The sequence below is a fragment of the Monodelphis domestica genome, chromosome 2, assembly GCF_027887165.1.
Source record: "Monodelphis domestica isolate mMonDom1 chromosome 2, mMonDom1.pri, whole genome shotgun sequence".
NCBI lineage: Eukaryota > Metazoa > Chordata > Mammalia > Didelphimorphia > Didelphidae > Monodelphis > Monodelphis domestica.
In genome coordinates, this window is record NC_077228.1 from 478,598,437 (window position 1) to 478,625,685 (window position 27,249).

Below are 27,249 nucleotides of genomic sequence, written 5' to 3' on the forward strand. Positions count from 1 at the left end.
TGCATCACTTCCTGGAGGTTGTTCCAGTTCCCATGGACCCTCCCTCTATATTAATTAAACCACCACAAATTTCCAAACTGACTTGGATATTTTATTTGTAGAGGTCCCTGGTGACCAATTAAATTTAGATTAAGTCATAACCCTAAAATTTCCCCTTACAATACCCATACTATCAGTGGACATACAAGGACATATACAACAGGATACTCATGAAAGTAAGACATGTGGCCAGCATAGATATATTATATTATATATGCATATATACTACATATATGTATATAGTATTCATTTATATGCATGAAGGGGCACATATAAAAGGAACGCATGAGACCAGGAGCATTTTCTGTGATGGGCCATCTCTTGGTGATGGAATACACCACTTGACAATCTTTTCTGGGTCTACTCCCTCTGCCAGCTTCCTTTCTTGACAGTCTTAAGGCAGGCAAAGCAGAAGTAGCATGATGAAATCACTTGAAGCATGGGGTCCTGAAGGATTAAAAAATGTGAGATGCTTCTCTGAGCATTCATTCTTATTATATGCATTTTGTATGTGTGTTTTCTGTATTGCCACTCTTTTCATTGATGATCTGACTATCAACAGGGGAATAGGCCTTCTGTTTACAGAGGAAAATGTTCTATTGCCATTCCTCTTACTAAACAATTTCATTCAGTGCCTTTGCTTTGAATTATTATGTCTTGATTATTGAATTAATTATATAAGATCATATATTATATATTAATATAATATAAATATTGAAGTAATAATTATGTCTTATGACTGATTAGTAAAAGAAACATCAGGGGCCATCTAGGAAGCACAATGGATAGAATATCAGGAGAACCTGGGTTCAAATCTGTCCTCAGATAATTCCTAAGCTGTGTGACTCTGACCAAGTCATTTAACTCCAGTTACCCAGCCCTTGATTCTTTTGTCTTAGAATCGATACTGAGACAGAAGGTAAGAGTTTAAAAGAAAAAAGGAACACATCAATAAGGGGCTTATGAGCTGTTTTGTTTTATTATATTTGCTTTGGGGATTTTTTAGTGGATTTAGACCTACAGATTACCTTGAATCTGGGTAGCTTTTCTGGGGTCCCCACACATGGGAGGAAATTGCCCCCATATGAAAACCTCCCAAACAATTAGAGTTGTACCAAAATGACCTCAGGAGATAGAGAACTCTCCTTCACTAGAAGTCTTTGAACTGTATTAATAGAAGTGTCCAGAATGAGGTAGGTGACAACACCACTGTACTCTGTCCTGGTAAGATCACATCTTGAGTATTATGATTAGTTTTGGGCATCTCATTTTAGGAAACACACTGACAAGCTGAAAAGGCCATGTAATTGACTATTTGACCTACTTATCCCATTCTGAGTTGAACTAGGTGACCTCTATGTTAATTTCCAACTAAGAATCTACTTAATTCTCTCTCTAAGGTCCTTTCTAAACCTATAATGAAATTATATTGCATATATTGGTTACTGTTAAAAAGCAACAACTCAGATTTGAATAAAGAAGTTCATATTGTTGGAAACACTGGTATGGAATTTTTTGAAGGATTAGAGGAAGGAAAGAGACCAGACCCAAGTTTTAAGAGGGAATTCTCAGTGAGAAAACTCTCTAGTCCAACACAGATCTGCAATTGTTTTGCACCTTAGTCTCAGAGAGTATTCCGGGAGTAATAAGAGTCTACATCTTGCCTAGGATCACAGATCCTGAATGGGAGGTCTTCTACCACCATTCCACCTTGACTTTCTCTGTAGCATGATGTACTAGTCATTTAACTGTGGATCCAACTGTTTTTTATTCAGGCAAGACCAGCCTGGTTATAAGTCTACTGGTTATGATTCTCTCAGGGTAAGGGATCTTAGATCTAGGTCCCTGTGCTGAGGCAGCAGTTCCAGATGGCCTGAGCCCAGCTCTGGGCTCCTTGCCACCAGGAACCTGGGAATGCCACTTTCTCAATGGGAGTGAGTTTCACTAATCATGGACAAATAATTTTCCAAAACCAGTCATTCTGAAATGTCAGATGGGAAGCTCCAGGAGAGCCTCCAGGAAAAAAGAGAGGCAAACATTTGCAAAGCGAATTCTCAGACAGAACAGAGAATAAGAGAATTCCCTCTTCTTGGCTGGATGCCGCTGGCTCACTCCATGACCTTGGCCAAATACCTTAACCTTTCTGGATTGCAGCTTCCTCTACTGTAAAAATGAATGTAGATTCCATGATAATACATGTATAACCCAGAAAAAAATTAAAATAAAAAATTATTTAAAAAATTGAATGTAGAATTCTCATGATTCTGCATAGTGAAAAGAGTATTCGACTTGGAGGCAGAACACTTGAGTGGGAATCCAAACTGCCATTAGCTAGGTGACCTTGAACTTGTCATTAAACCTCTTGGGCCTTGGTTTTCTCATTTGCCATATGAGAAAAACAAGTTTGCTACCTTTCAATCGGATGTCATGAGGTTCAAATGAAATAAATATGAAATGCATTATTGTTGTGATATTTAATATTGCTAGCTAGTATAATAGGTTAATAGTTAACAGAGTTTATGTAATGATATCCCCCTAGTCCCATCTGTGCTAAGACCTGGTACCCAATAGGCATTTCTAGCTACTTATTAAATGAATCTCTAATTAGTCTTCATCCCACATACACACACAGTTAACAATTCTTCCTGCTTTTAAATTCCTATTACCTTTTGGATGCAATTATTAATTATACATAATTAATAAACTACTAAATAATAATAAATAATTATTTTATTAATCATACAAAAATATTCTATAAATTATTATATATAACTTATATAAAATACTATAAATAATAAATAATAATAAAAATAAACTACTAAATAATAAACTACTAAAAACTAAAAAATTAATTATATATAATTAATAAACTACCATCTATAACTATAGATATGATATGATATAAATAAGTACTAACTAAATATAACTCCTAACTCCTAACTGATCTCTCCACCTCCCTTCTTCAACTTATATTTCACACTATACCCAGCTTTCTTGATATACCAGCAGATCATATCACCCCCACTGCTCAAAAATCTTCAGTTGTGTTTCTATTCTTACCAAATAAATTTCTACAACCCTAGTTTAGCATTCAAGACCATCTACAATCTGGCCCAACTTGCTTTTCCAACCTTATCTCATACTACTTCCCCATGTAATCTCTGTTATGGCTAGACAGAACTGTTCAGCATCCTCTAAACATAACCCAGGTTTCCTGCCTCAGCTTCTAGGAACACTGTTCTCTATGTCTGGAATAACCTTTCTTGTCTCTACCTGTTGACATACTTTTCCCTTCTTCAAAACTCAGCTCAGGTGTTACACTTTCCATCTTCTGCCCCAGTCCAGATTGGAATGGATTGTCTCCCTTCTGGTCTCAGTACTTTATACTTCTCACATGTACTTTCTATATTCTAATTTATGTCTTCTTTAATTGTATATATGTCTTATTTCCCCATTAGACTGTTAAATCCTTGAGAGAAGTGGTCTTATTTGACTTTATTTTTCTCAATGCCTAGTGTTATGGTATGTATTATTTTAAACAATATCTTATTTTCCCCTAATTACATTAAAAGGAATTTTTAACAGTCATTAAAAAATTATTTTCCATGCCCTTTGATCCAGCCATAGCACTGCTGGGCTTGTACCCCAAAGAGATAATAAGGAAAAAGACTTGTACAAGAATATTCATAGCTGCGCTCTTTGTGGTAGCCAAAAATTGGAAAATGAGGGGATGCCCTCCAATTGGGGAATGGCTGAACAAATTGTGGTATCTGTTGGTGATGGAGTACTATTGTGCTAAAAGGAATAATGAACTGGAGGAATTCCATGGAGACTGGAACAACCTCCAGGAAGTGATGCAGAGCGAAAGGAGAAGAACCAGGAAAACATTGTACACGGAGACTGATACACTGTGGTACAATGGAACGTAATGGACTTCTCCAATAGTGTCAATGCAATGTCCCTGAACAATCTGCAGGGTTCTAAAAAACAATATCCCCAAGCAGAGGATAAACTGTAGTAGTAAAAACACCGATGAAAAGCAACTGCTTGACTACAGGGGTTGAGGGGATATGACTGAGGAGAGATTCTAAATGAACACTCTAATGCAAATACCAACAACATGGAAATGGGTTCGAATCAAGGACACATGTGATACCCAGTGGAATCGTGCCTCCGCTATGGAAGAGGTGGGGGGGGGGGGGGGGGGGAGAGAAAATGATCATTGTTTCCAATGAATAATGTTTGGAAATGACCAAACAAAATAATGTTTAAAAATGATTTTCCAAATTCTGTCACCTTTCCATTCTTCCTGAGGGATGTTACACTATCTGTTATAGACTTCACATATTTATATAAAACATTTTTCCATTAGTCATTTTGTGGAAGAGATCTCAAACCAAAAAATAAGAGAGAGAGAGAGAGAGAGAGAGAGAGAGAGAGAGAGAGAGAGAGAGAGAGAGAGAGAGGGAGGGAGGGAGGGAGGTAGGGAGGGAGGGAGGGAGGGAGAGAGAGAGAGAGAGAGAGAGAGAGAGAGAGAGAGAGAGAGAGAGAGAGAGAGAGAGAGAGAGAGAGAGAGCATGCTTTGATTTGCATTCCGACTCCATCAGTTCTCTGGAAGTGGATGGTATTTTTCATCATGAGTCTTTGGGATTGTCTTGGATCAGAGTATTGCTGAGAATAACATCCTTCAATCCTACAATATTGCTGTTACTTGTACACGTTCTCTAGGTTCTGCTCACTTCACTTTGCACCAGTTCATGTTCATCTTCCCCAATTTTTCTGATATCATCCTATTCCTCATTTCTTGTAGCACAATACTATTCCATTAGGATCATATACCATGATCAGCCATTCCCCAGCTGATAGACGTCCCCTCAGTTTTATGGGGTATTTTTAATAGGTCCTTAATAAATGTTGATTGAATAAGTGAAAGAATGAATTAAATATTATTATGCCATTATGGAAAATTAACCCTCCCCCCCCCCCCAGGTTCTGATATAAGGTCTATGTGTGTCTGAGTGAGTGGGTGTCTCAGGGGTTAAGGTTTCCAAGCAACAACAACAAAACAATTAACAAACAAAAATTTCTAGTCATGGGGTTTAAAGCTCAGGTAAGAAGCAATTTGGCTTGGTGTCGAGACCACTGGGATTCTAGGGAAGAGAGACCTTTTACTGCTTGCTAACTAGGTGACCACGTCCAAATAACTTTTATTCTTCGTGTATTGTGAGCTTCTGACTGGCCTCTTTGGTATTCCCACTGCTTAGCAAAGAGTAGGAGCTTATTAAAGGTTTATCGATTGATTGATACACTTGTATCAATCAAACGCCTGCCCTGTAGACATTGATACACTATCTAAATAAGTAACGTTGTTTTCCAAGGTTAGGTCTTAGAAACGAGGTGCCTTGAGATCTTTTACTTGGCTCTTATATTACTACTATAGCCGAAGCGACCGTAGAGAAATCCAGTTATCTAGGGAGTGGGTGGAAGAGACAGGACTGAAACCCAGAAGTCTGGATGCTCGGAGACAGAGCTCCTAGCGCTCGATTCGGAGAATGGGGACTAAGGTGGGGACAGAGCTTGCCCCGGAGCTCAGCAAGGGAATGTGGCCAACCGAGCTGCGGAGCAAACCACTCGCTCCTCGTTCCCTTTAAGGAGTGGAGCAAGCTGAGAGGCTGAGCGAGCTAGCGAGAGGGAGGGGATATGAGGGGTGGAGAGGAGACGAGAGGGAGGGGACAGGGAGTAGGCACGCCACGTGACTCTGATGCCAAGTTTCCCTGCAAGTTTGACAGAAGTTTGAATCCGGCTCGAGGGCTTTTTGCAGGCGGCGGGGCAACGGCAGCCGAAGGGCTCGCTCTAGCAGCAGCTGCAGCAGTAGCAGCAGCGCCCCCAGTTCCCCAACCCGGCAAGCCTGGATCCCGGCCCGCCGACGCGTGGTCAAGGTCCAAGACTGCCTGCAAGCTGTCCCGCCAGCTGACAGCCCCCAATTCAGCCCCAACCCCAGCCCCAGTCTCAGCTCCAGCCGCTTGTCCGGGAGGCAGCCGAGCAGTGCCACCAGCTCCCGCTCCGGCAGCATGTCCACGACGGAGACCTCCGGCCGGTCTGGGGATAAGGACCCACGGCAGCAGGTACAGCTCCATTCCGGGATCCCTTGGTCTGCCTCTGCTCCACTCTCTCAGTACCCCCGGACTTTGCTCCTGCCCTTGTCTCTGCCTTGCCCCTGTCTTGATCTCTGCCGCTTGACTCTACTGTTGTCTCTCTGTTCGGTCTCTGCTTATGTTTCAAGTCCTCTCCGCGTATCTTTCTGTTTTCTTTACGTGCCTCCTGCCGCCTTGGTCCCTCTCCTTGTGCAGTCTGCCTTTCTCTTGGTGGTTTTTTCCCTTTTTAGTCCGTGTGTCACTCTGGCTATCTCAGCTCCTCTTTTCCCCGGTCTCCTCTCTCCTTCCTCTGACCAGTGTGTCCTGCACCCTCCTTCACACCCCTCTCCGACCCTTCCCTATTGCCCTGATGGCGCCCCGGGGGTCCTTGTCTTCCTAGGTGGACCGTCTCCTTTCCGGGCTTCGATGGAGGCGTCTGGAGGAGCCACTGGGCTTCATCAAAGTTCTCCAGTGGGTGAGTGAGTTCTCTAACTCCGTGTCTATTTCGGGAGCCTGGGCTGTGACGCTGCCCCGAAGTAATGCAGTCCGTACTGGGGGTGAGCCATGCTGGCCTGGGATTGGGGGTGGGGGTGCTGTCATTGGCAGTGAGGGGAGTAGTGGAGGGCGGTGGGTGGTGACAGGTGTGTGTGGGGGAATGGGGGGAGGGCAGGAGCGAGCTTGGGGGCTGCTTCCTAAGGACTCGGTTGCAGGACTGCAAAGGAGTAAGGCATTCGGAGTCCGGGAGTCGGCCCTTCTAAGTGCAAGGATCCCCAGCCCAGGCCGCTCACATTTCACTCGGGCGAGAGGACCCGGGTGTAACCTTTCCAGAGCTCTGATCCTGCACATACCGCGCCCCAGCTCAGAGCCCCTGGAGAGGGGTGGGAGAGAGGGAGGAACAGGGAGCAGCCAGCTCTGGACGGAGGACACTGAAGACAGATTTGAGGAGGGGGGCTGTCTTGGGAAAAACTCTCGGGCTCTAGGACCTATGGGTGTGGGGCAGAGCCACTAAAGGGGATGATCATCTGGAGGGTTTGAGATAGGGGAAAGATTCTGTCTGGCCCCTTTGGAATGAAAGAGGGCAAATGAATGGAGAGATGAAAGGAAGGGACTCGTCTGCCAGAAAAGAGTTCTTTGTTTTAAAATGGGGAAAGAAAAAAAAAGCAGACAAAATTAGCCTCAGCACAGAGTGTGTCTCTGTTGGGGGGCACCTGTTTTAGTGGAAAGAGTGCTCAAGAGGCCAGGGGGCTTAGAGGTAAACCATTTATCCTCTTTAGCCTCAGTCTTCTCAGCTGTAAAAGGGGAGAAAGGGGTGGATACTGAATTGGATGGTCCCCAAGGTGGCTTCCAGCTCCAACATTCTAGGATTCTAAGTCAATTCAGTTCTGCCATTGGACTCACTGGGCAACCTTGAGCAAGTCACTTCCTGTATTTGAGTAGCAGTTTCTACATCAGAAACAAGGGGTGGGGGTGGGGGGAGAGGTGAGGGGATTTAGAATAAATTCTTCCAACCTCCTCCTCTCCCTTTCCGTATGAGTCATAGAGTCACTGCCCTCCCTAAAGAGATACTGCCCTCCCTAAAGTTCTTGTCCTCTTTGGTGTCAATTAGGCCTTCCAATATTTCATCCAGCTCTGCTCTTTCAAATCCTAAGGACTTTGGGGACCACTTAATGAACTGACAGGGAAGGAATTTGTTAGATAACCCATGTACCCAGTGATAGATGTTAACAAGTAAAAAAAGTTAATTCAGTGTTAGGATTCCAATAGAAATAAGCACCTAATGCATAGGGTTCCAGTATAAGTAAGTAGCTAACCTCTAATCAGGGAGTGAGTTGTCTGGAGAAAAAAAGGAGGTCATGGTGTTTAAAGGTCTTAGAGTTCATAGGAGGCAAATGCTCCAGCAGAGACATCATGAAGCCACCCATGGGTCAAATGAGGATCATCAAGCCTGGAATTCAGAAGGCAGGCAGTGTGGGTCAGGAGGGGTTATCCTCAGATGTCCAAGAACCTGACTAGGGCCCCAGGCTATACCTCTCCCTCCCTCCATTTCCAGAGTTCTCACACCAGGGATGAGGAGCCATTAATGTGACAGCCCCCTGTTTCAAGAATAATTTAACTGATGGCTTTAGGGACCAAGTAGACCCAAGACAACCTCCTGGACCTGGTCCTACTACCCTGATCTGTCCCACAGGGCCATCTACCCTTTTTTTTTCTTTCTTTTTTAATCCTTAGAGTAACAACTCTGATAGAAAGTGGAGGGCTAGGCAAATGGAGTTAAATGACTTGCTCGGGGTCACACTGCTAGGAAGTTTCTGAGGCCAGATGTGAACCTAAGTTCTCCTAACTCCAGGCCTGGCTCTCTGTCTTTTGAGCCACCTAGTTGCCCCAGGGTCATCTACTGGTGCACTCAAGGAGTGCATGAGAGAATGGTGTTAATGCTGGCTCTGACTGACAGAGGAGAGCCATTTTGAGTGATCCAGGGTGAGTACAACCTAAAACCCAAGTGCAGAGTATTATCACTAAATCAGAGAAACATAACTAAGGGAAATTTGAGATCAACTGTCAAAGGAGGGAGAGAAACCCTGAGATTATTAGACTGTAGGATTATCTCCCCTCCAGATTCCAAAAGGCTTTTCTCATTTTTCTCCTTTACTGCCTTCTCTCCCAATCCTGAATCTAACCTTTCCTCCCCAGATTTAATTGGGTTTTTAATTTATTTTTTAAAATATATTTTATTTTACCAATTACATGTAATAACAATTTTCCATATAAGTTTTCTGAAGTGATAAGAGCAAAATTGTTTTCCTCTCTCTTCTCAGAGACGGCAAGCATTTGATCTGGGTTATACATGTATTATATTGCAAAACATACTTCCACATTGGTCACTGTTGTAAGAGAAATACTCACGTAAAACCAAAACCCCCCAGTAAAGTGAAAAATCGCATGCTTTAATCTGCATTATGACTCCCAAAGCTCTTTCTCTGGAGGTGGATGGTATTCTTTTTCATAAGTTTCTGAATCCTCTAAAAAAAAAAATTAACTGAGAGAGAGATTTATTTCCCCATCAGGAAAGCAGATAGTTGTGATCCTAGCTTATAGGTAAGGCAGAAATAGCCAAGCATTGCCCAGAAATGTCAGTGGGGGAGACACTAACAAGAGTTAGGGGCATGTGAAACGAAGTCTTGAAAAGGCAACACTAGCAGCGGAAATGACCCAGTCCCAGCCCCCAGGGGCAGAGCAGATGCCCTAAGAGTTCAGAACTGTCTGGCTTTTAAGATTCTTGACCTCTGAGAAAGGGGTTATACAAAACAGAGTCCTGTCCTTTGCCATTTGGGCAAACCTCTGGGTTCTGAATTCAGCCTCCTTTCCCAGGTCTGTTTCATGGCTAGACAGTTTGCATATTCTGCCACGAGACTGATGGCCACCAGAGTTCAGGGGGGACTTGAGTCTCCCCAGCCTTGAGCCCTTCTTTGCTGATGAGTTACTACAAAAACATGCAGGAACCAACCGCACTGGTGTGGGGTGAAAGAGATTTCTATGTGAAAGAAGACCATAAATTGTCATTTGGGCTTTGTAACCATTTCCTTTTCAAAAGAATTGAATGCTCTTTATAGGTGGGGGTGGAGAGAGAGAAAAGAAAACAAACCAGATAGTTAATGGAATGGTTATTGAACACAATCCAGAGTTCTGCTGTCAAGATAAAGCTGGAGAGGAAAGGAATAGATCTCTCCATCCCCAGGCTCCTAGCTTAAAAGGTACGAGATAGGAATGATCAAAAGGTGAGGAAGGGAGATGGCTTTCCTCAGAGAACTGCCCCCTACTTCTCTGAAGCTAGCCCAGCTTCCATCTGGGAACATTACCTCCTGCCCTTCCCCCCACTTTGCTCAGCAGCAGACACTGCCCAACATCCTTTTGCTGTTTGTTGAGTCTGTGTTAGTCTGGAGAAATAATGCAGGCATAAAACCATCATTCCTGTCGACACTGATTTCTTCATAAAACCCCAAGCTTGTCCAATAGATGCTGGTAGTGTTACTCAAGTGTCACTCCTAAATATTCCCTTGAGTATTTAGGATGGAATGGAATGGAATCCCATTGTGCCATTCAGACATGACCCACCCTTGCTAACCCAGTCAATGATTTGTGTTACCCTGATCATGATCTACACAAGGTCAATAGCTCCCTCAACTGCCTCAGAGTTACTCATATAACTTTACTGTCTTTACAATCAAAAGAAATTACTTGATTTTGAAACCCTTCCTTCTGTCCTAGAATCGGTTCTAAGGAAGAAGAGGAACAAAGGCTAGACATTTGGGGTTAAGTGACTTGCACAGGGTCATACTGTGAGAATTATCTGAGGTCAAATTTATTTTAGGACCTCCTGACTGTAAGCCTAGTGCTCTGTCTGCTGTGCTACCTAGCTGCCCCTAAAATAAGTTATTCTAAAGATAGGTGTCACAGTGGATAGATCACTGGTTCTGGAGCCAGGAAGACCTGAGTTCAAATAGAACCTCAAATAATGACTAATTGTGTGATCTTGGGAAAATCACCCTCTGTTTGCCTCAATTTTCCCAACTGTAAAATGTGAATAAGAATAATAGTCCAGGGTTATTGTAAAGATAAAAACGAGATAAATATTTATAAAGCACTTTGCAAACCTCAAAAATGATATATAACTGCTAAAAAAACTATAGAAAATATATTCTAAAAAGGGGAGGGAGACAATATGGATCATATAACTTCAGAAAACATATGGAAATTTATTAAATTTAAATTAAATTTAAAAATATGCTAAACATAAAAAGGCTAAATTAAATGCTATATAAAGACTGGCTACTATTACACAGGTTGTGTAGGCATTCACATCTACCATGACTTCTCTGCCTGGATGTCCCATTATGCAGCTGAAATTCAGCCTTTTCAAAAAATGAACTCATTAACTTTCTCCCAAATCTATCCCTCCTCCTAATTTCCCAATTTCTTTTTTTTTTTAACCATTACTTAATGTCTTGGTAATGACTCTAAAACAGACGGTCAAGGGCTAGGAAAATGGGGTTAAGTGACTTGCTCAGGGTAATTTTTTCATAATTTCCTAATTTCTGCTGAGGGAATCATTGTCCTTCCAGTTATCCAGTTCTGAAACCTACTAGTCATTCTCAATTCCAGACTGTCCCTCACCCCCGCCCCCATAGCCAATCAGCTGCCAAGTTTTGCTAATTCCATCTCCAGAGTATCTCTCTAATCTGCCCCTTCTCTCTATTTATATCACAAATACTTTAGTTCAGGCCCTCATTGCCCCTTGCCTAGACTGTTGCATCTCTGTATCTAGTGCCTTCCTTCTCAGAAACATCCTCCATCCAAGCTGCCAAATTGATATTCCTCAAGTACCAGTTGGACTCCATTATTCTTCTCAAGAAGCCTCTTTGGCTCCCCAATCCCTCTAAGATAAAATGCAAACTGCTCTTTGGGCATTTAGAATCCTTCCTGAACTGACTTTAGCCTCTCTCTGGGCCAATTATATATTCTTCTCCCTTGTGTACCCTGACCTCCAGTCCCAGTGGTCTACTTGCAATTCCCCCATAGATGATATTCCATCTCTGGCTCCCACACCATTTCATAGGTTGTTTCCCAACCTGAAAATGTTCTCAGCTCACCTTCACTTCTTGAAATCTCTAGTTCCCTTCCAGACTCAAGATTGGTACCATCAGGGGCCATTCCTAATCCCTCTGGTTATTTGTGACCCCCTCCCATGATTGTTCTGTGTTTGCTTTGTATATATTTAGTACTTTCCTATAGAAACATGCCATATTCCCCCAGTAGAATGTCAACTCCTTGTGACTCCCTTGTGTATTTGTATACAAAGCTTCTAGCACAATGCCTGGTGTAGTATATAACACCTAATAAATGCCTGTAGATTGATTTACATTGGGAAAGGTCATCTCTCTGCCATATTTCACCGACATGTCTTTGATAATGGGTCTCTTCTTTTCCCATCATGTCCATGTCACCTAGCACCTAGGCATCATTCTCACAAATAGCCTTATTACTGGTTCATCTTGAACAAATCAACATAATCAAAATGACAGATAAAGAATGGATTGGAACTGTTGTGGAGGAAGAGTTTAGGGGGAGGGTACTTAACTTTCCCCTATCCTGGATTGAAAGCAGGTGATTCCTTCCCCCAGGATGGATACCATTTGAGTGCAACGAACACATATTTGAGCATCAATGGAACCTTTCATCCTCGAAACTGAGGACCAGTTGTGCTTCTTTTTCTTTTTGTTTTTAACTCTTACACTTTCTGTCTTAGAATCACTATTGAGTATTGACTCCAAGTCAGAAAGGCAGTAAAGGCTAGGTAATAGTGATTTGTCTAGAATCACACAGCTAGGAAGTAACTAAGGTCAAATTTGAATCCAAGACCTCCAGTCTTCAGTTCTGGCTCTCTGTCCACTGAGACATCTATCTTCCCCCTAATCTCTTTTCAAATGAAATGGGAAAGGAGGAGTAGGGAAGGAAGGAAGCCAGCATTTATTAAATAGTATGTCCCAGGCACTTTGTATATTATCAGTAATATCTCATTTTATCCTCACCTCTGGGGGGCAACTAAGTGGCTCAGTGGATGGAGAGCCAACCCTAGTGATAGGAGGACTTGGGTTCAAATCTGACCTCAAAAACTTCCTAGCTGTGTGACCTTGGGTAATTCACTTAACCCCTATTGCCTAGTCCTTACTGTTCTTCTGCCTTGGAACCAATACCCAGTATGATTCTAAAATGGAAGGTAAAGGTTTTTGGGAAAAAAAGGAAAAGAAAAGAAAAGAAAAAATGATCCTCACCTCAACCCTGTGAGATAGAAATTATTATAACCCTCATTTTACAGTTGAGGAAACTGAGGCAGATATCAGATAAGTGATTTTCCTAGGGTCACCCAGTTTTGAAACATCTTAGGCTAAGATTTGAATTCAAGTATTCCTGACTCCAGATCCAGCATTAAATCTACTGAACACTTAGCTGTCCTTTTCCAGTTACTATATTTTCTCCTGTCAATGAATTTACAGGAAAAGAGAACTGTATCTATGAGTGTTATCAAAAGCCCCCTAGATCCGTGAAGAGAGCTTTGGAGGTTTTCTTGGGCTGGGAATACTACCTCTTCCTAGGACTTCTTAACTGACTGCCAGTTCCTGGAGTCTCTGAGCAGCAAGTAGCTCTGCTCCTTTCAGGATATTTGTGTAACCACATTAAAAATGCATTATTCCAGGGTCCCAGTTTCACTTCTGCTTTCCAGAGTCCCCATGGATGAACTTCCTGGCTCAGTGAGAGAAAGAAGCAGTTGGCACCATATTCTCTCTAAGACCCACAGTCTTCCCTGATAAAGTAACCATATTGTAGCATATGAATGAGAAATAGGATATTTAGATTTAATTTTTAAAAATATTGATGAATAGTGAGATTCAATGAGATTCTTATGTGGATTACAGCGAGGTAGGACAGTGGATGGAGCACTAAGCCTGAAGTTGGGAAGACATGAGTTCAAATCCAGCCTTAGACACTTATTAGCTGTGTGACCTTGGGTAAACTATTTAACCTTTAATTATCTTAGTTTCTCATCTGTAAAATGGGGATAATAATAGCACCGATATCCCAGAGCTGTTATGAGATTCAAATCACTTAGTACAGTGCCTGAAATATAACAAGTACTCTATAAATATTAGCTATTATTAATGTTATTAATTTTCAAAAAATCAGAATAGAATCTACTTAATACCATATTTCTATTCTACATACTTTAATTCAGAAGGCACTTCAGATTTGTAGGATCTCAAAAGTATCTTTACAAATATCAGTTATCATACCATAGATGTCCTGAGTGCTGATTCATAGAGAATTCAGGTTAGTAGATTGCTATATATGAATATTTACTGCAACAAATTGGTTATAGTCACTTCCTCAGGTCTTTAGGCAACTAGTTACTGTCCCTTATAGAATAGCATTTAAGCTGTATCCCGTTCTAAGTACCACAAACTAAAATAAGGAGAATACAGAGTCAGAAAGTTACAAGGAGGATGAAAGGGTTAAAGAAATCTTGTTGGGAAAGGCTAAAGGAGTCAGGAGTTGTTGGACTTCAAAGGGAGAATGCTTATAGGAAACAGATGGAGAAGTCATAGAAGAACCAGAAGGGTCCTTAGAGATCATTTAGTCCAAACTTCTCACTTTAGAGATGAAGAGACCAGGTCCAGCCTTCCAGGTCACTAATATATGAGAGATTGCTCTAGAGAAGGGATCCTTTTTGTATCTGTGTCGTGGATCCCTTTGACTTTTGGGTAAACCCTTTGGCCCCCTTCTCAGAATAATGATTTTAAAGATATAAAGTGGGGGCAGCTAGGCAGCACAGTGGATAGAGAGCCAAGCCTGGAGTTGGGAGGACCTGGATTCAAATCTGGCTTCCGATACTCTGTGACTCTGTTTGCCTAGCCCTTGTGTTGTTACTATGTCAGAATGTAAAAGTTTAAAAATAAAGGAATAAAGTTAAACACATAGGATCATAAAGAAAGTCAATTACACTGAAATAAAGATGTCTTTTTTCCATCCAAGTTCATGGAGCCCTTGAAATCTATTCATGAATGCTGGAGAGGTTAAGAAACCTGGTATGAGAGAATAGTGGGCAGTCTCATCAAGAGCAAGAGGGAGTGAGATTAAGTTTATACCTTCAAGATTTCTCATAGACTTATTGGGAAACCATATATATAATTTTATTGGTGTCGCTTGGGAATTTGGCAGTTTCTGTGTAATTTAGCGTTGGTAGACAGATGCTAGGGCATTGAGAGGTTAAATAAACTGGTGTGAGTCAGAGGCAGGCAGGGTATCAACTTAAGTATCCCTCACTCCTCTCTGTTTCCATTGCACTGAATAATGGAAGAAAGCATCTTTAAGCAGTGAAGACTGCTAGCTGTTGGAATGGGTAATGGAAGGAGGTTGTGCTCGATCCCATAGAGAAGGGGCTTCTAAAATCAGTTACATCCTCAGCTGGCTAGAACGTTCCTGCTTTAAGCAGGAAAATGGGCTGAATCAATCCCTTCTGCATTGGCCAAGTTTTCCATCTGTAAGTGGGTGTAATGGAACAGAACAACACCAGAGGGCACTGTGGGCCCTTTACCTGATGTAAAGCTAAGAAAAAAGCTTTTAGAATGATCATCCTAGAACCATGGAATGTCAGAACTGGAAGGAACCTTAGAGGTGGCTTAGTCCAGGCCTAAAGGGAGGAACCGATTTCCCAAAGCCCAGGCACAGACTCCTAGGATTTCTGGCTTCCAATTTTGATTCCCCCCCCCCCCTTATGTCAATGCTCTCCAACCCATGTTCTATGAAACCAAGAAAAGATGGGAATAGGAAAGTCAGGGTGGAGGGGAGTTTCAGTGAAAGTGACGTTTTCACCCCTAAATGATTAACTTCGAAAATATAAAAATACTTAACATCTCTTCTTGTGTTTTGCCTCAAAAATAGGTTGAATTTTCTCTCTTTTGTTCCAAGATTTCCCAGACACGGCGCCTTTAATCCTGGGTAGTGTTCCATTGGCCCAGATGACTGGTGGCCCAGATTTTATAGGTTCCATCGATATATTACAAACATCGTAAGCAAATGAGTTTGGGAACTCTATGACCCCGTTTTAAGCCTGTGTTTTAGGCACTTTAGCAGGGGAATTAAATGATTTTTTAGCCCACCAGGTGGTAACAATTTAAAACACCTGGGAACAGAAACCAGTAGAGGAGGGTACAGACCATGAATAACAAACAGTGAAAAGCTGTGGAGGTTGATAAAAATAAATGCTTATGTTGTATACAAGCCAAGAGTAAGTATACTCAAGTGAAGGCTTAAGAGGAAAATTGATAAGGACTAATTAGTACCAACTACTGGTCCCTTTCTCTAACTAGACTGTAGTTACTCAAGAATTCTTCTCCCTAGCCCAAAATATAATGTCAGAAAGAGGAAGCCTGTTGGGAATTTGCACACCACAAAAGCCCCAAAAAGGGGAGCAAAGGGTTGGGGGGACTAAGACAATGCAAGGGGGATGGAGTTATTCTGCTCTTTTGATGGGCTTTTGCTGTAGGAAATGATAGTAGGTCAACAGGCTATATGGGAAGAGTTCTGAAATGTAGTAGAGGAACTCCAGTGAGGAAAAAGCAGAAGTTGAGAAATCAAGGGGAAGGTGTGTTTCTGGGGGCTATAAGCTAAGTTCCTTTGACACCGTAAGGCTAAGGCTGTCCCTGGAAGGACCTACATCAGGAGGCTGGAAAAGAGAATTATAAAAGCTGGGATGATGGGGTCATACTTCCAATTCTGTGTTTGACTCTCCTTAGCCCCTGCCTCACTGATCATCCTTTCTTCACGCTCCCTCCCTGGACTCCCTCCATCCCAACATATTGTTTTTGTCCAACAGTACTGTACTGGGAAGGTAGGAAGAGGGAAGGGTTAACAGTAAGACTCAATGTCTTTTTCAAGAAATAAATAAGAAAGAAAGAAATACCACAGCAGGAAAGGCTGCTGAGGGTCACCTCTTGAGTTAGAAATACAAATCTAGAGGCTCTCCTGGTTCTCTTGGGTCTAACCTTTCACCCAAAGCTGGAGGATTCTGTCTAATACTCTGATCTGGAGAAGTTCTGCTGCTGAGCCAGCAGTTTGAGGGAGATGTCATTGGTTCTCCTCCTGAACAGAGAATGCTGGGTTGTTCTGGGTCTTCTTCTCTGGAGAGGGGTGAGTTTTTTTGGAAACCACCCCTGCCAAACTATTCCATTCTAACTTTATTTATTTGGCAGGTTTGTTTATTTGTAAAATTTGTCAAGTATCTACCACAAGTAGACTGTGTCAATTTATTGAGAGTTGGAAGAAAAATAGAATCCTGTTCTTGAGAAACTTCCATTCTAAGAGATGACTTCTTCCTTCCCAAGACCATTATCTACATTCATACACACTTGGCCTGGTGCTTGACCTTAAAAGGTCTGATGTTCTCAGGGATCATAGAACTGAAAGAACTAGAAGGGACCTAGTCTAACCCCCTCATTTTACAAATGAGGAAACAAGGCCCCTAAAAGTGAAGTGATTTGCTCAAATGCACACTGGGAGTAAGTGGCAGGGACAGAATTGGAAACCAGGTCCTCCAACTCCAAATCTTTTCACTGTGTTCCCCTGAGTGTTCCCTTTGGAATCTTGTAAGGGTTTGGGGTTTGATAGATGTGCTTCTACTGTCTCTTACACAGGGCTTTCTCTTTCCCCCTTCCCAGCTCTTTGCTATTTTCGCCTTTGGGTGCTGTGGCTCCTACAGCGGGGAGACAGGGGCCACAGTACGATGCAACAACGAAGCCAAGGATGTGAGCGCCATCATTGTTTTGTTTGGCTACCCCTTCAGGTAAGCAGGTGGCTATTGCCACTAGGGTGGTCCCTCTCAGGGGGCACCCTTCACTTTGTGATGGACTGATTTGAAAGGAGGTAGATATCATGAGATTAGGAAGAGGAAGGGACCTGAGTGATCATTTAATGCAAATATCCTTCACCTTTTTGTGTGTGTATTGGACTTATTTTTATTTTTATTTTTAAATTTCAATAAACATTTAAAAAAATTTTATTTAGTCAATTTAGAACATCATTCCTTGGTTATAAGAATCATATTCTTTCCCTCCCTTCCCTCCCCCTCCCCCTTCCTGTAGCTGGACCTCTTTTTAGCAGCCTAGACTTCTTCTCAGAACCATGTTTTTATTATTTTTTTTAATCCTCACTTTCTGTCTTAGTAACAATTCTAATTCAAAAAGGCAAGAGCCAGGCAAATGGGGTTAAGTGGCTTGCTCAGGGTCACATAATGAGGAAGTGTTCTAGCCTGGTCTTGATTTGTTGGGCAATTGCCATGCATTGCTTAATAAATAGAAATGTTTAGAATAAATTTTTTTTTTTTAGGGTTTAGGGTTAGGGTTAAGGTGGGCAAATTTGAACCCAGGTCCTCCTGACTCTAGGCCTTGCATTCTCTCTACTCTGCCACCTAGCTGCCCCTAAAAGCATGTTTTTAAATGCAGAAAATACAACCCAAAGGATTATAAAGGAAACAAATTATGCTGAAATGAAGTTATCAAAATATTTTAGAAATCAAATTCACAGACCACTTGAAATCTATCCCAGAGTGAATTTGGCTTTGGGTTAGAACTTTGGCTTATATACCTCTTGCCAGCTGTGAAAGGGATATGGAACCACTTACAACTTCATGGTTTTCTTACTTGGCAGTAGCAGCTAGACACTGAAGCTGTGGTGGATGAACACTCAGAACCAGGGAGGGTGAGATCCAGGAGCTTCACCTTCTCACTGACCCTTGCTCATTTCTAAGGCTATGAAATGTTTGCTAGGAAAAAAAATGAATGGACTGATGAAAATGAGTGCCTTCTAGAATCAGAAAGGACCTCCAAAGCCATTTAACTCAACCCCTTTCATTTTACAGATGAGGAAACTGAGGCGAGGAGGCTTATTAAATAACTTGCTCAAGGTCTTACAGGTAGTAAGCATCAGAGGAAGAAAAAATGCCATTTGGGATCAAGTATGAAGAGAAGGAGAGAAGCTACAAGGCATAGTAGATAGAGGGCCAGCCTGGGGATCAGGAAGACCCGAATTCAAGTCTGGGACAAAGACTTGCTGGGTGACAATGATTGGGCAAGTCACTTAACCTAGTGGTACTAAGAGTGCTAAGTACTGATCTGGATCAGTTGAGTGCTTTTCAGCATTCCTACTATCAATGAAATGATAGGTATGAACCACAAACAAATGATAGGATAGATGGATGAATGGATGGATGGATGGATGTAAGAATGTATTGGTTTGGAAACAACTAGGTGTCTCAGGGTATAGAAAGTCATGCCTAGATACACAAGGTCCCGAGTTCAAATTTGGCTTCAGACACTTCTGAGCTATGTGACCCCGGGCAAGTCACTTAACCCCAATTGCCCAGCTCTTTCTGCTCATTTGCCTTGGAATTGATGCTTAAAATTGTTTCCAAGACAGAAGGCTAGGGTTAAAAAAAAGAATGTATGGGTAGATGAGCAAGCAGATGAATAAACACATAAATAAGAGGAGTAAGAAGGAGGAAAACTTCTCCAAATCTCCACCTTACTGCTCTCTTGGTTATGTAGTATTGGGGTTAGTTGTTCTTTAAATATTTGATAGAATATTGTGAATCCATCTGGCCCTGGGGATTTTTTCTTAGGGAGTTTTTGATGGCTTGTTCAATTTCTGTTTCTAAGATGGGGTTATTTAGGTATTCTATTTCTTCTGTTAATTTGGGCAATTTATATTTTTGTAAATATTCATCCATATCACCTAAATTTTACTGCTTTCTTGGAATGAAGAATTTTGTTGGCAACAAGATCACTACAATGCAGAAGATAGAGAAGCACACACGTCATTGGACTCTTTATCAGGGAGCTAAGGGGGAAGGGTAGAGAAGGAAAATATAGAGGATCTATAAGACAAAGCTCAAACCCTTTCAGAATTCCTCCCATTTGCTCCCAAGCAACCTGATTAGACACTCTTTTCAGTCTGCCCCAGAAAGCCTCTCTCAGGACTTTAATAAAGTCCAAGAACCTCGTAGTTGTAATTCCATGTCTTATTTTAGCTAGGGGTTGCTACGCTCTTTGGGTCTCCATTTTCCTGGATGCCCAGTGCGGAGAATCAACCTGATCAGCTCTCTAAGTGGGTGGCCAGAAATAGCTATTGACAATAGGGGGTGCTTTACCAATGTAAAGACCCTTAGAAATAGTTAATGAGACCCCCCAGCCTATCTGCTGGCCAGAATGGGCACAGGGAGGGTCTTTCACTTCCCAGGGTTTCATTGATTGGATGTTGGATACAAGAAGGTCCTACAGAATTGTTCCTCCTGAGGACCTTCTGGGAGCTCCAGTGGAAAGAGTTTGTTGTGGTCATACACTGACAACATAGATTTTAGAGAGAAAATGAATCCCTGAGTGTCCATTCTCTTGGTCATGAGCCAGCCATTCAACAGGGATGGAGTGCTTGCTGCGGGCTGGCCGCTGTGCTCTCTGTTCTCCCTCTTGGCTCAGGGCTTTTTCCTTTCCCCCTGGCAGGTTGAACCGGGTCCAGTATGAGATGCCCCTCTGTGATGAAGAATCCGCCTCCAAGACCCTGAACCTCATGGGAGACTTTTCGGCCCCTGCTGAGTTCTTTGTGACTCTGGGCATCTTCTCCTTCTTCTACACCATGGCTGCTCTGATTCTTTACTTGCGCTTTCACAACCTGTACACTGAGAACAAGCGTTTTCCTCTGGTGGTAAGCAGATGGGTTGGGGGTTCAGGGGAGAGGAACCAAGAAGGGGGTCTGATGTCTGTTTCGAGGGAAGGACTGAGCAGTGGAGGGAAGAGTTGGATCCATCTGAAACCATTTTAGCCTTTTGGATTCCTCTGTGGAGCCCCCCCTTCCCATCTCCTCCTCCCACTGCCTTCTCTCCTCTTCTTGCTCCAGAGAGGGGAGTCTCTGGGCTGTCGTGCGCTCTCTCCCCCTCACCCCACTCTCTCTTGCCCCTCAGCTGCAGCAGAGCGCTCAGATGCTTCTGGAAGCAGAGGAGAGAGCCCAGGCGGAGGGGGGGGGAGTAACCTAGGCAACCCCAAGGGCTGAGCAGAGTTCCTGATAGTGAGCCACAGGACAGGGCTTGGGGTGGACCTGTCCAAGGGGCCCCTTGGCAGAAGGGGCTGACCAGCCTTGGACTCTCAGGGAGTGGGGAGGGGGCGGCGTCCCCAGGGAGGAAGCTACCTTTGCTGCAAACGCATGGCATGCTCAGGAAGACTCCGAGCCGAGCATGGCTTTGGGGCTTAGCCTTGGAGTGAGGAGCGACAGGCTGTCTGGCTTTGCACCTCCCTCATCCCCCCATGATCTAGCTGAGTCACGGAATGGAATGGAGGAGGCTTCGGGAGAATTCCCTCTGAGCAGCATTCCCTGTCCCTCCACCCCCTCTAGGACTTCTGTGTGACTGTCTCCTTCACCTTCTTCTGGCTGGTGGCGGCGGCGGCATGGGGCAAGGGCCTGACCGACGTGAAGGGGGCCACTCGGCCTTCCAGCCTGATTGCCGCCATGTCCGTGTGCCACGGGGAAGAGGCTGTCTGCAGCCCCGGGGCCACCCCCTCCATGGGGCTGGCCAACATCTCTGTGGTAAGCCGGGAGGTGGCACTGGGGGCATGATGCAGGGATCCCCCGCTCAGCGGCCAGCCTGTTCTGAAGGAGGACCGTGAAGAACTCCCAGCAAAGACTGGCTCCAGCTTCAGCCCCCAGCCAACCCCTCTTTCCCCTCCTAGCTCTGAGCTCCCTTTCCCTGGTAGTCAGGAAGGCTAGGGGAACCCGGCTGCCGCTGCCTGGAGTGGCCGAGGCTCCCTTTTTTGGTACCAAGAACTGAACTTGGGATGATCACTCCTGTGGAGAAGGTGGGGGGCAGCTTGAACCTCCTCCTGACTCCCTCCCTTCTCTCTTCCTCCATGCAGCATCTCTGCTTGCACCTCCCACTCCTCTGGGTACATAGGTGCATATGTGTGCATAGCCATCCCACAGAGAACAGTCCAGCTGAGCTGGGGATGGGGAAGGGAGCCAGGAGGAGGCCTGGAAGAGCCAGGCCAGGGTCAGAGAGAAATGGCAGGGAGGAGTGAAGTCTCCCCCCTGACATTCTGGGAAAGAGCTCTCGGATCATCCTGTCTGGTTTGGGGCTGCCTGAAGGCGGCTGGAACCCTGTAGGCCCCGCTCTGGCCTGGGGCCTGGGCCTAGTCTGGGGCCTGAACCTGGCCCTGGGCCTAGCTGAGGAGCTGGGGAAAAGTCATGGAAGGGAGGAAACTTCCCAGAACGTGCAGGCCACCAACTCTATGCTGGCCTGGTTGAACAGAACCAGTGAAAGACACGGGCCGGGCAAAACTCCAGGTCCTGCACAAAGGCTCCTCTAATGCCCTCTTCGTTGTCCTCTATCACCCAGGGAGCCAGATCTTTCCGGAGAGCCGCTGCCCACTGGACATATGCTATTGCGTGTGTATCGAGTCTCTCTGATGCTAGGGTACCATTTAGGCCGAGGGCCACAGCTCCACTGCCCTGGGACGCCTGGCCTCTGCCTTTCTTTGACTCTATCCTGCCTTCCCACACCCCCCCTCACACCCATCTGTAGACAGCCCACACCTGGGCATCTGTGGTGTGCCACGGGCCCTGGGATCCTCTGCGGCCTTCTCTGTCTCTGTCAATGCCCCACCATATGCACACACACGCTTCTGGGACCCCACATGGCTGAGCGCACACATAGGCACCTTCCCACATGTGTACACAAGGCATGCAGAGAGGCCCATGCACTATTGCCTGTACACACACCGTGTGCCACACATGCATGTGCCAGGCTCTTTCTCTCCTTCCCTCCCTCCCTTCCCCTCTCTCTCTCAATCTCTCTTTCTCCCTCTCCCTCCCCATCCTCCCCTTTCTCTCCCTCTCTCCCTCTCTCTCTCCCCTTTCTTCCTCTCATTCTCTGTCTCTCTTCCTCTTTTCTCTCTGTCTCTCTCTTTCCCTCCCTCCCTCCCTCTCCCTCTCTCTCTCTTCCCTTTCTTCCTCTCATTCTCTGTCTCTCTTCCTCCTTTCTCTCTCATTCTCTCTCTCTCTCTGTCTCTTTCTCTCTCCCCTCCTCTCTCTCTCTCTCTCTCTCTCTCTCTCTCTCTCTCTCTCTCTCTCTCTCCCTCCTCTCTCTCTCTCTGTCTCTCTTTCTCTCTCATTCTCTCTCTCCCTCTCTCCCTCTCTCTCCCTCTTTCTCTGTCTCTCTCTCTCATTCTCTCTCTCTCTCTCTCCCCTCCTCTCTCTCTCTCTCTCTCTCTCTCTCTCTCTCTGTCTCTCTTTCTCTCTCATTCTCTCTCTCTCTCTCTCTCTCTCTCTCTCTCTCTCTCTCTCTCTCCCCCTCTCTCTGTCTCTCTCTCCCCTCTCTCTGTCTCTGTCTCTCATTGTCCCCTCTGCTGACTCACCCTTCCTGGTGTCATTGCAGCTCTTCGGCTTCTTCAACTTCTTCCTGTGGGCCGGGAACTGTTGGTTTGTGTTCAAGGAGACCCCATGGTATGGGCAGGGCCAGGACCAGGACCAGGGGGCCAGCAAGGAGAGTGCGGCTGAGCAGGGCGCCGTGGAGAAGCAATAGCTAGCCCTCGTGTCCACTCCTGCCACCTCCTGATGACAGCACTTCCTCCCCTGCTTCTTCAGCTTCCTTCCAGGACTTTTCCCCCCTCCTGTGCCTCCCTTCCTCACTGATTCCTTCTGGGCTGGGTGCTTGGGGACAAAAGACGGGCCAGGGCTGACCCTCCCTCTGAGCCTCCCCTCTCTCCTCTGTTCCCAGGCAGGGGCCCAGGCTGGGCAAGACCTCAGTGCTGTGGTTCCTGCCTGGCCCAGGGGGTCTTTGCTCATCTCCTAGCTGAGTCTGAGAGTCTGTGTCCTGCTGAACAGAGGCAGGTGGGAGGCAGCAGCATTGAGGTCTGCTCCCTTTAGCATCCTCCAGGGATAGCCGGGCCCAGCTCCACTAATAAAGGGGAGGGAGGAGAGAAAGGTACCGGAGAGACTCTGGATGGTGGGAAGGGCCCAGCAGTGATTTGTCTGCCTGTTACCAGCTGCTGTGGGTCAGACTCTGTGTGTCCCTGATTATCTTCATTCAAACAAGGTTCCATTCACTTCTCAGGTCTCTGCTTCCCAGGGGTCAAGGCTTTGGGCTGTGCTGTCACCCAGGCAGGTCCCTGGGGCCTCTTACCCTTCCTTTCCCCTGGGATTTTCACCCAGATCAAGAGAGGCAAAGGCTTGGAAGGAGAGCTGGACGTTTCCTTCCTGCCTAGACAGCTAGGGACACAGGGTCCTGGGCACATAGAGTTCTGGCCTGGACAATCCTTTGTAGGTTAGGGGATCTGGTGGAGGGGGAGGGATAAATCTGGCCTAGAAAATGGCCTGTTCTTTAGTGATCCCTGCTGAGGCCTAGATTCTGTGTGGCAGATGAATTGTAGCTTGGGCCTCCTCCTCCTTAAGCAGCTCCAGTTCTGGGAAGCTGCTGGCCAGAGACAGCTTTGCTGTTTCTGGGGGAGCCCCGTCCCTGGGGCTGCTGAGAGGACACTGAGCTGGGACAGAACTCATGGATTTTCTCTCTCAACTCAGATGTCCCTTAGCAACTCCTCATACAAGCCAAATGAGCAGATATTCACTAAGTGCCTACTATGTGAAATGTCCTATGGTAGGTGTCACAAACAAAAAACAAAACGACATCCTCCCTGTCTTCAGGAAGTTTTGAGTTTATGAGGGGTGGAATGAAACCCAGGCAGAGATAAATACAGTTCGAGGCAGAATGTGACTGAGGCAAAGGAGAGATTCAGGCCCAGCTTTATTTGAGAGAGAGAACTCTCCTGGCTCCTAAAATCCTTGTGTTCCCTTCCAGTGTGTCCTTTTCTTCCAAACTTGGAGAGATGCTTGTGGCACCAATCAACATGTATTTACGGATCAGTCCACAACCATCATTTAAGCACTGACTATGTGTCAGATGATGCCACTATAGAAGGCTCCCAGAGCTGCCTCGTGGTAGGATTATGAAAATCTAGTCTCCACTCCCCCATCCCCTTCTTCATCCAATATTGGAGCTCTGGGGCCCTTTGGTCTGAGCCTTTCTTCCATTCCTGGGATGAGACCAGGTTGGGGTTTGGGGGCAGTTCAGATGGACCGAAGAAGGAACATACCCAAGTATATACTCTAGGTTTTATTCTTATACGTTGGATTGGCCTGTTTTTCTCTCACTGTGAGTTGTTTTTTTTGACCTATCTTATTCCTCCCTCTCCTATTTCTTTCATAATTTTTGGCCTTCCTGATCCTCCCTTGCTCCCTCAGCCTCCACCAGTCCCATTCTCTTTCCTTCTGTCCAGTGCAGGCCGATGTTATTGGTGCTTCATCACTTTGGGACCTTATGTTCAGCCATGACCCAGTTACACATTTGCCTCTATTTTCCTCCCTTCCTAACACTTCTACTAACCCCTTTTGTTTCCCTAAGGCCCTGTGTAAATGGCTCTTAACCAGAATTTACTGGTTCACAGAGAATCTTAGGCCGGAGTGTGCATTATGATAATCTCCCCAATTTTCTTCTTTCCTCCCAATCCCATCCAAGAAACCTTTGGATTAGTTTTACTCTGTTAATTGTCCAGGGGCCTAGAATCAGGACTCCTGGGTTCTAACCCAGATGTTGTGATCCTGAGTCAGTCATTTCCCTTCTCTTGAGGTTACCCCACTCATCAAAGTCCATTAGAGCCCTCTGTGTAGGAAAAATTAGGGTCTGATGGGAACTGTTTTTTTTTTTCTTGACTTGGGAAAGGGGCTCAGAGAGGGAGATAAAGAGACTGGAAAAGAAGGTTGTCCCTAGCCATCCTGGCCCAAGCTGTCTTTCATATACATTTAGGACACTTGTGGATGACTCTGACTAGAACTTCCAGGGACTCTGACAAGGAATTTTCTTTCATTTTTCTTCAAGCCAGCCCCAAAGGGGAGCTCTGTAAGCAGTGTCTACTGTGACTTTGTTGCATCCTGTTATGTATTTATTTATTTGAAATGTGAGAGAGAAAATGTTCTAATGAGTTGAACTGAAGTCAGTACCTGACCCTTTACCAGGAAAGCAGGGTATGCCAAGTACCCAAGCCCAGTTCTCCTTATTGTCTCTCCTTGCCCCTCACTACTGATGGGAGGCCACAAGGTATGGTGGGCTTTGGAGTCAGAAGTCCTGGGTTTGAAAATTAACTCTGCCACTTGGTACCTGGGGGACCTTGGAGAAAGTCCTGAACTTCCCTTACAAGGTTTAGTTTTGCCATCTCTAAAATAAGAGGGTTGAACTAGAGGATGCCCCAATGGCTTTTCTCTCTCTACGTCTAGTATCTCATGAGTTCCTGATGGTCACTTAAGTGGCTAATTTGATCTTAGCTAGAAGAGATCTGATTTGGGCTTTTTGTGTGACTGAACTCTTTCCTTAAAGCCATCTGAAGGGAAAGATCACCTCATTTTATTACCTCCAGGAGGGGGATAGGACTCACCACACAGGATTACTGACCTTGGTACCAAGGTTCCCTACTCGGCATACCCAGGAGCCAGGAAGGCACGGGCAGTGTCTGTTCAAATGGCTGCTGCAGGAGGCCAAGCAGGCTGGACAGTAGGTCAGCTGGGTTCTTTGCCCTAGGATGGGTGCCTCACCTTGAACCTTTCCTGGAATATGGAGCCCCTTGTCCCTCTACTTCAAGGGGGTGATGTTGCATGTTGTTTACTGGTGCTTGTTACTACAGCTTTAAATAAACAGTGCTGTGAGAGTTTGCCATGAAGGAGCTGTGGCCCAGGACCTCCTTGGTCTTTGTGTGTATGTGTTTTTTAAACACTTCCTTCCCCGATTCCCCATGAAGATTAGAGGTTCTGGAGGGATGCATGAATCACTAGGAAGCCACTTGATTCTTCTCTTACTCAGAGGGCACAAGGTCCTTGGGGGAGGCTCTCAAAGTTCTGTCCTTTGAAGTGTCTAGAAGGCACTCCAGGGAAGAGGGCCATCTCACTGCTGCTCCAAAGAGCAAGGTCCCCTCTGTTAATAGTTCTACTAGGGAACCACAGGACATCCAATCTGGGGTCCATAACTGTCTTGCAATTGTATGTGTGACCTTGGTTCAGCCTGTCTGTGCCCATTTCCCCTGAGGGCCCTAGCCAGGTCTCTTGGGGAGAGATGAAGAGGCAGATGGGCTTTGGAAGACCCTGGCTCCCACCCCCCAACTCATATGCTCTACATTTAGTGGCTCTTGGAGGATCTGCTCAAGAGAATGACCCCTCTTCCAGAGGAAGGGGAGAAAGGAGACTTTCTAGGACTAAGTCAAAGTGCTGGGGGGGGCCCTCTCATGGAGGAGTAGGGGGTGGGACTCTGGCGGGAAGGGTCAAGAAAGGAAATTTATCTCTCTTTTCAGATGGGGAGAGGGGTCAAAATTTTACCCTTTTAATGTGATGAGTGGGTGTGTGGTGGGGAGTGACTTTTCAGCTGCTGAGAAGAAAGAGAGAGGTG

At 45.0% G+C, this 27,249-nt stretch overlaps 1 protein-coding gene across 2 annotated transcripts; it reads left to right on the forward strand.

The window, feature by feature from the left end:
* Positions 1-5,785: 5,785 nt before the first annotated feature.
* SYPL2 (synaptophysin like 2) lies at positions 5,786-26,545 on the forward strand. Of its 2 annotated transcripts, XM_007485085.3 has the most exons (7): positions 5,804-6,164; positions 6,574-6,648; positions 17,444-17,568; positions 20,279-20,480; positions 21,165-21,356; positions 22,162-22,211; positions 23,200-26,545. In XM_007485085.3, exons 1-7 carry the CDS (start codon positions 6,111-6,113, stop codon positions 23,348-23,350), a joined length of 849 nt encoding a protein of 282 aa, XP_007485147.1. In that variant the 5' UTR covers positions 5,804-6,110; the 3' UTR covers positions 23,351-26,545. The 2 variants fall into 2 exon arrangements, with proteins under 2 accessions (XP_001372487.1, XP_007485147.1); XM_001372450.4 differs by lacking the exon at positions 22,162-22,211 and having other exon boundaries at positions 5,786-6,164.
* Positions 26,546-27,249: the final 704 nt, after the last annotated feature.

Coding starts and splice junctions, on each gene's coding strand:
- SYPL2 (XM_007485085.3), top strand. CDS start 6,111: ATGTCCACGACGGAGACCTCCGGCCGGTCTGGGGATAAGGACCCACGG. Junction 6,649..17,443: donor TCATCAAAGTTCTCCAGTGG/GTGAGTGAGTTC, acceptor CCCCCTTCCCAG/CTCTTTGCTATTTTCGCCTT. Junction 21,357..22,161: donor GGCTGGCCAACATCTCTGTG/GTAAGCCGGGAG, acceptor TCTATCACCCAG/GGAGCCAGATCTTTCCGGAG.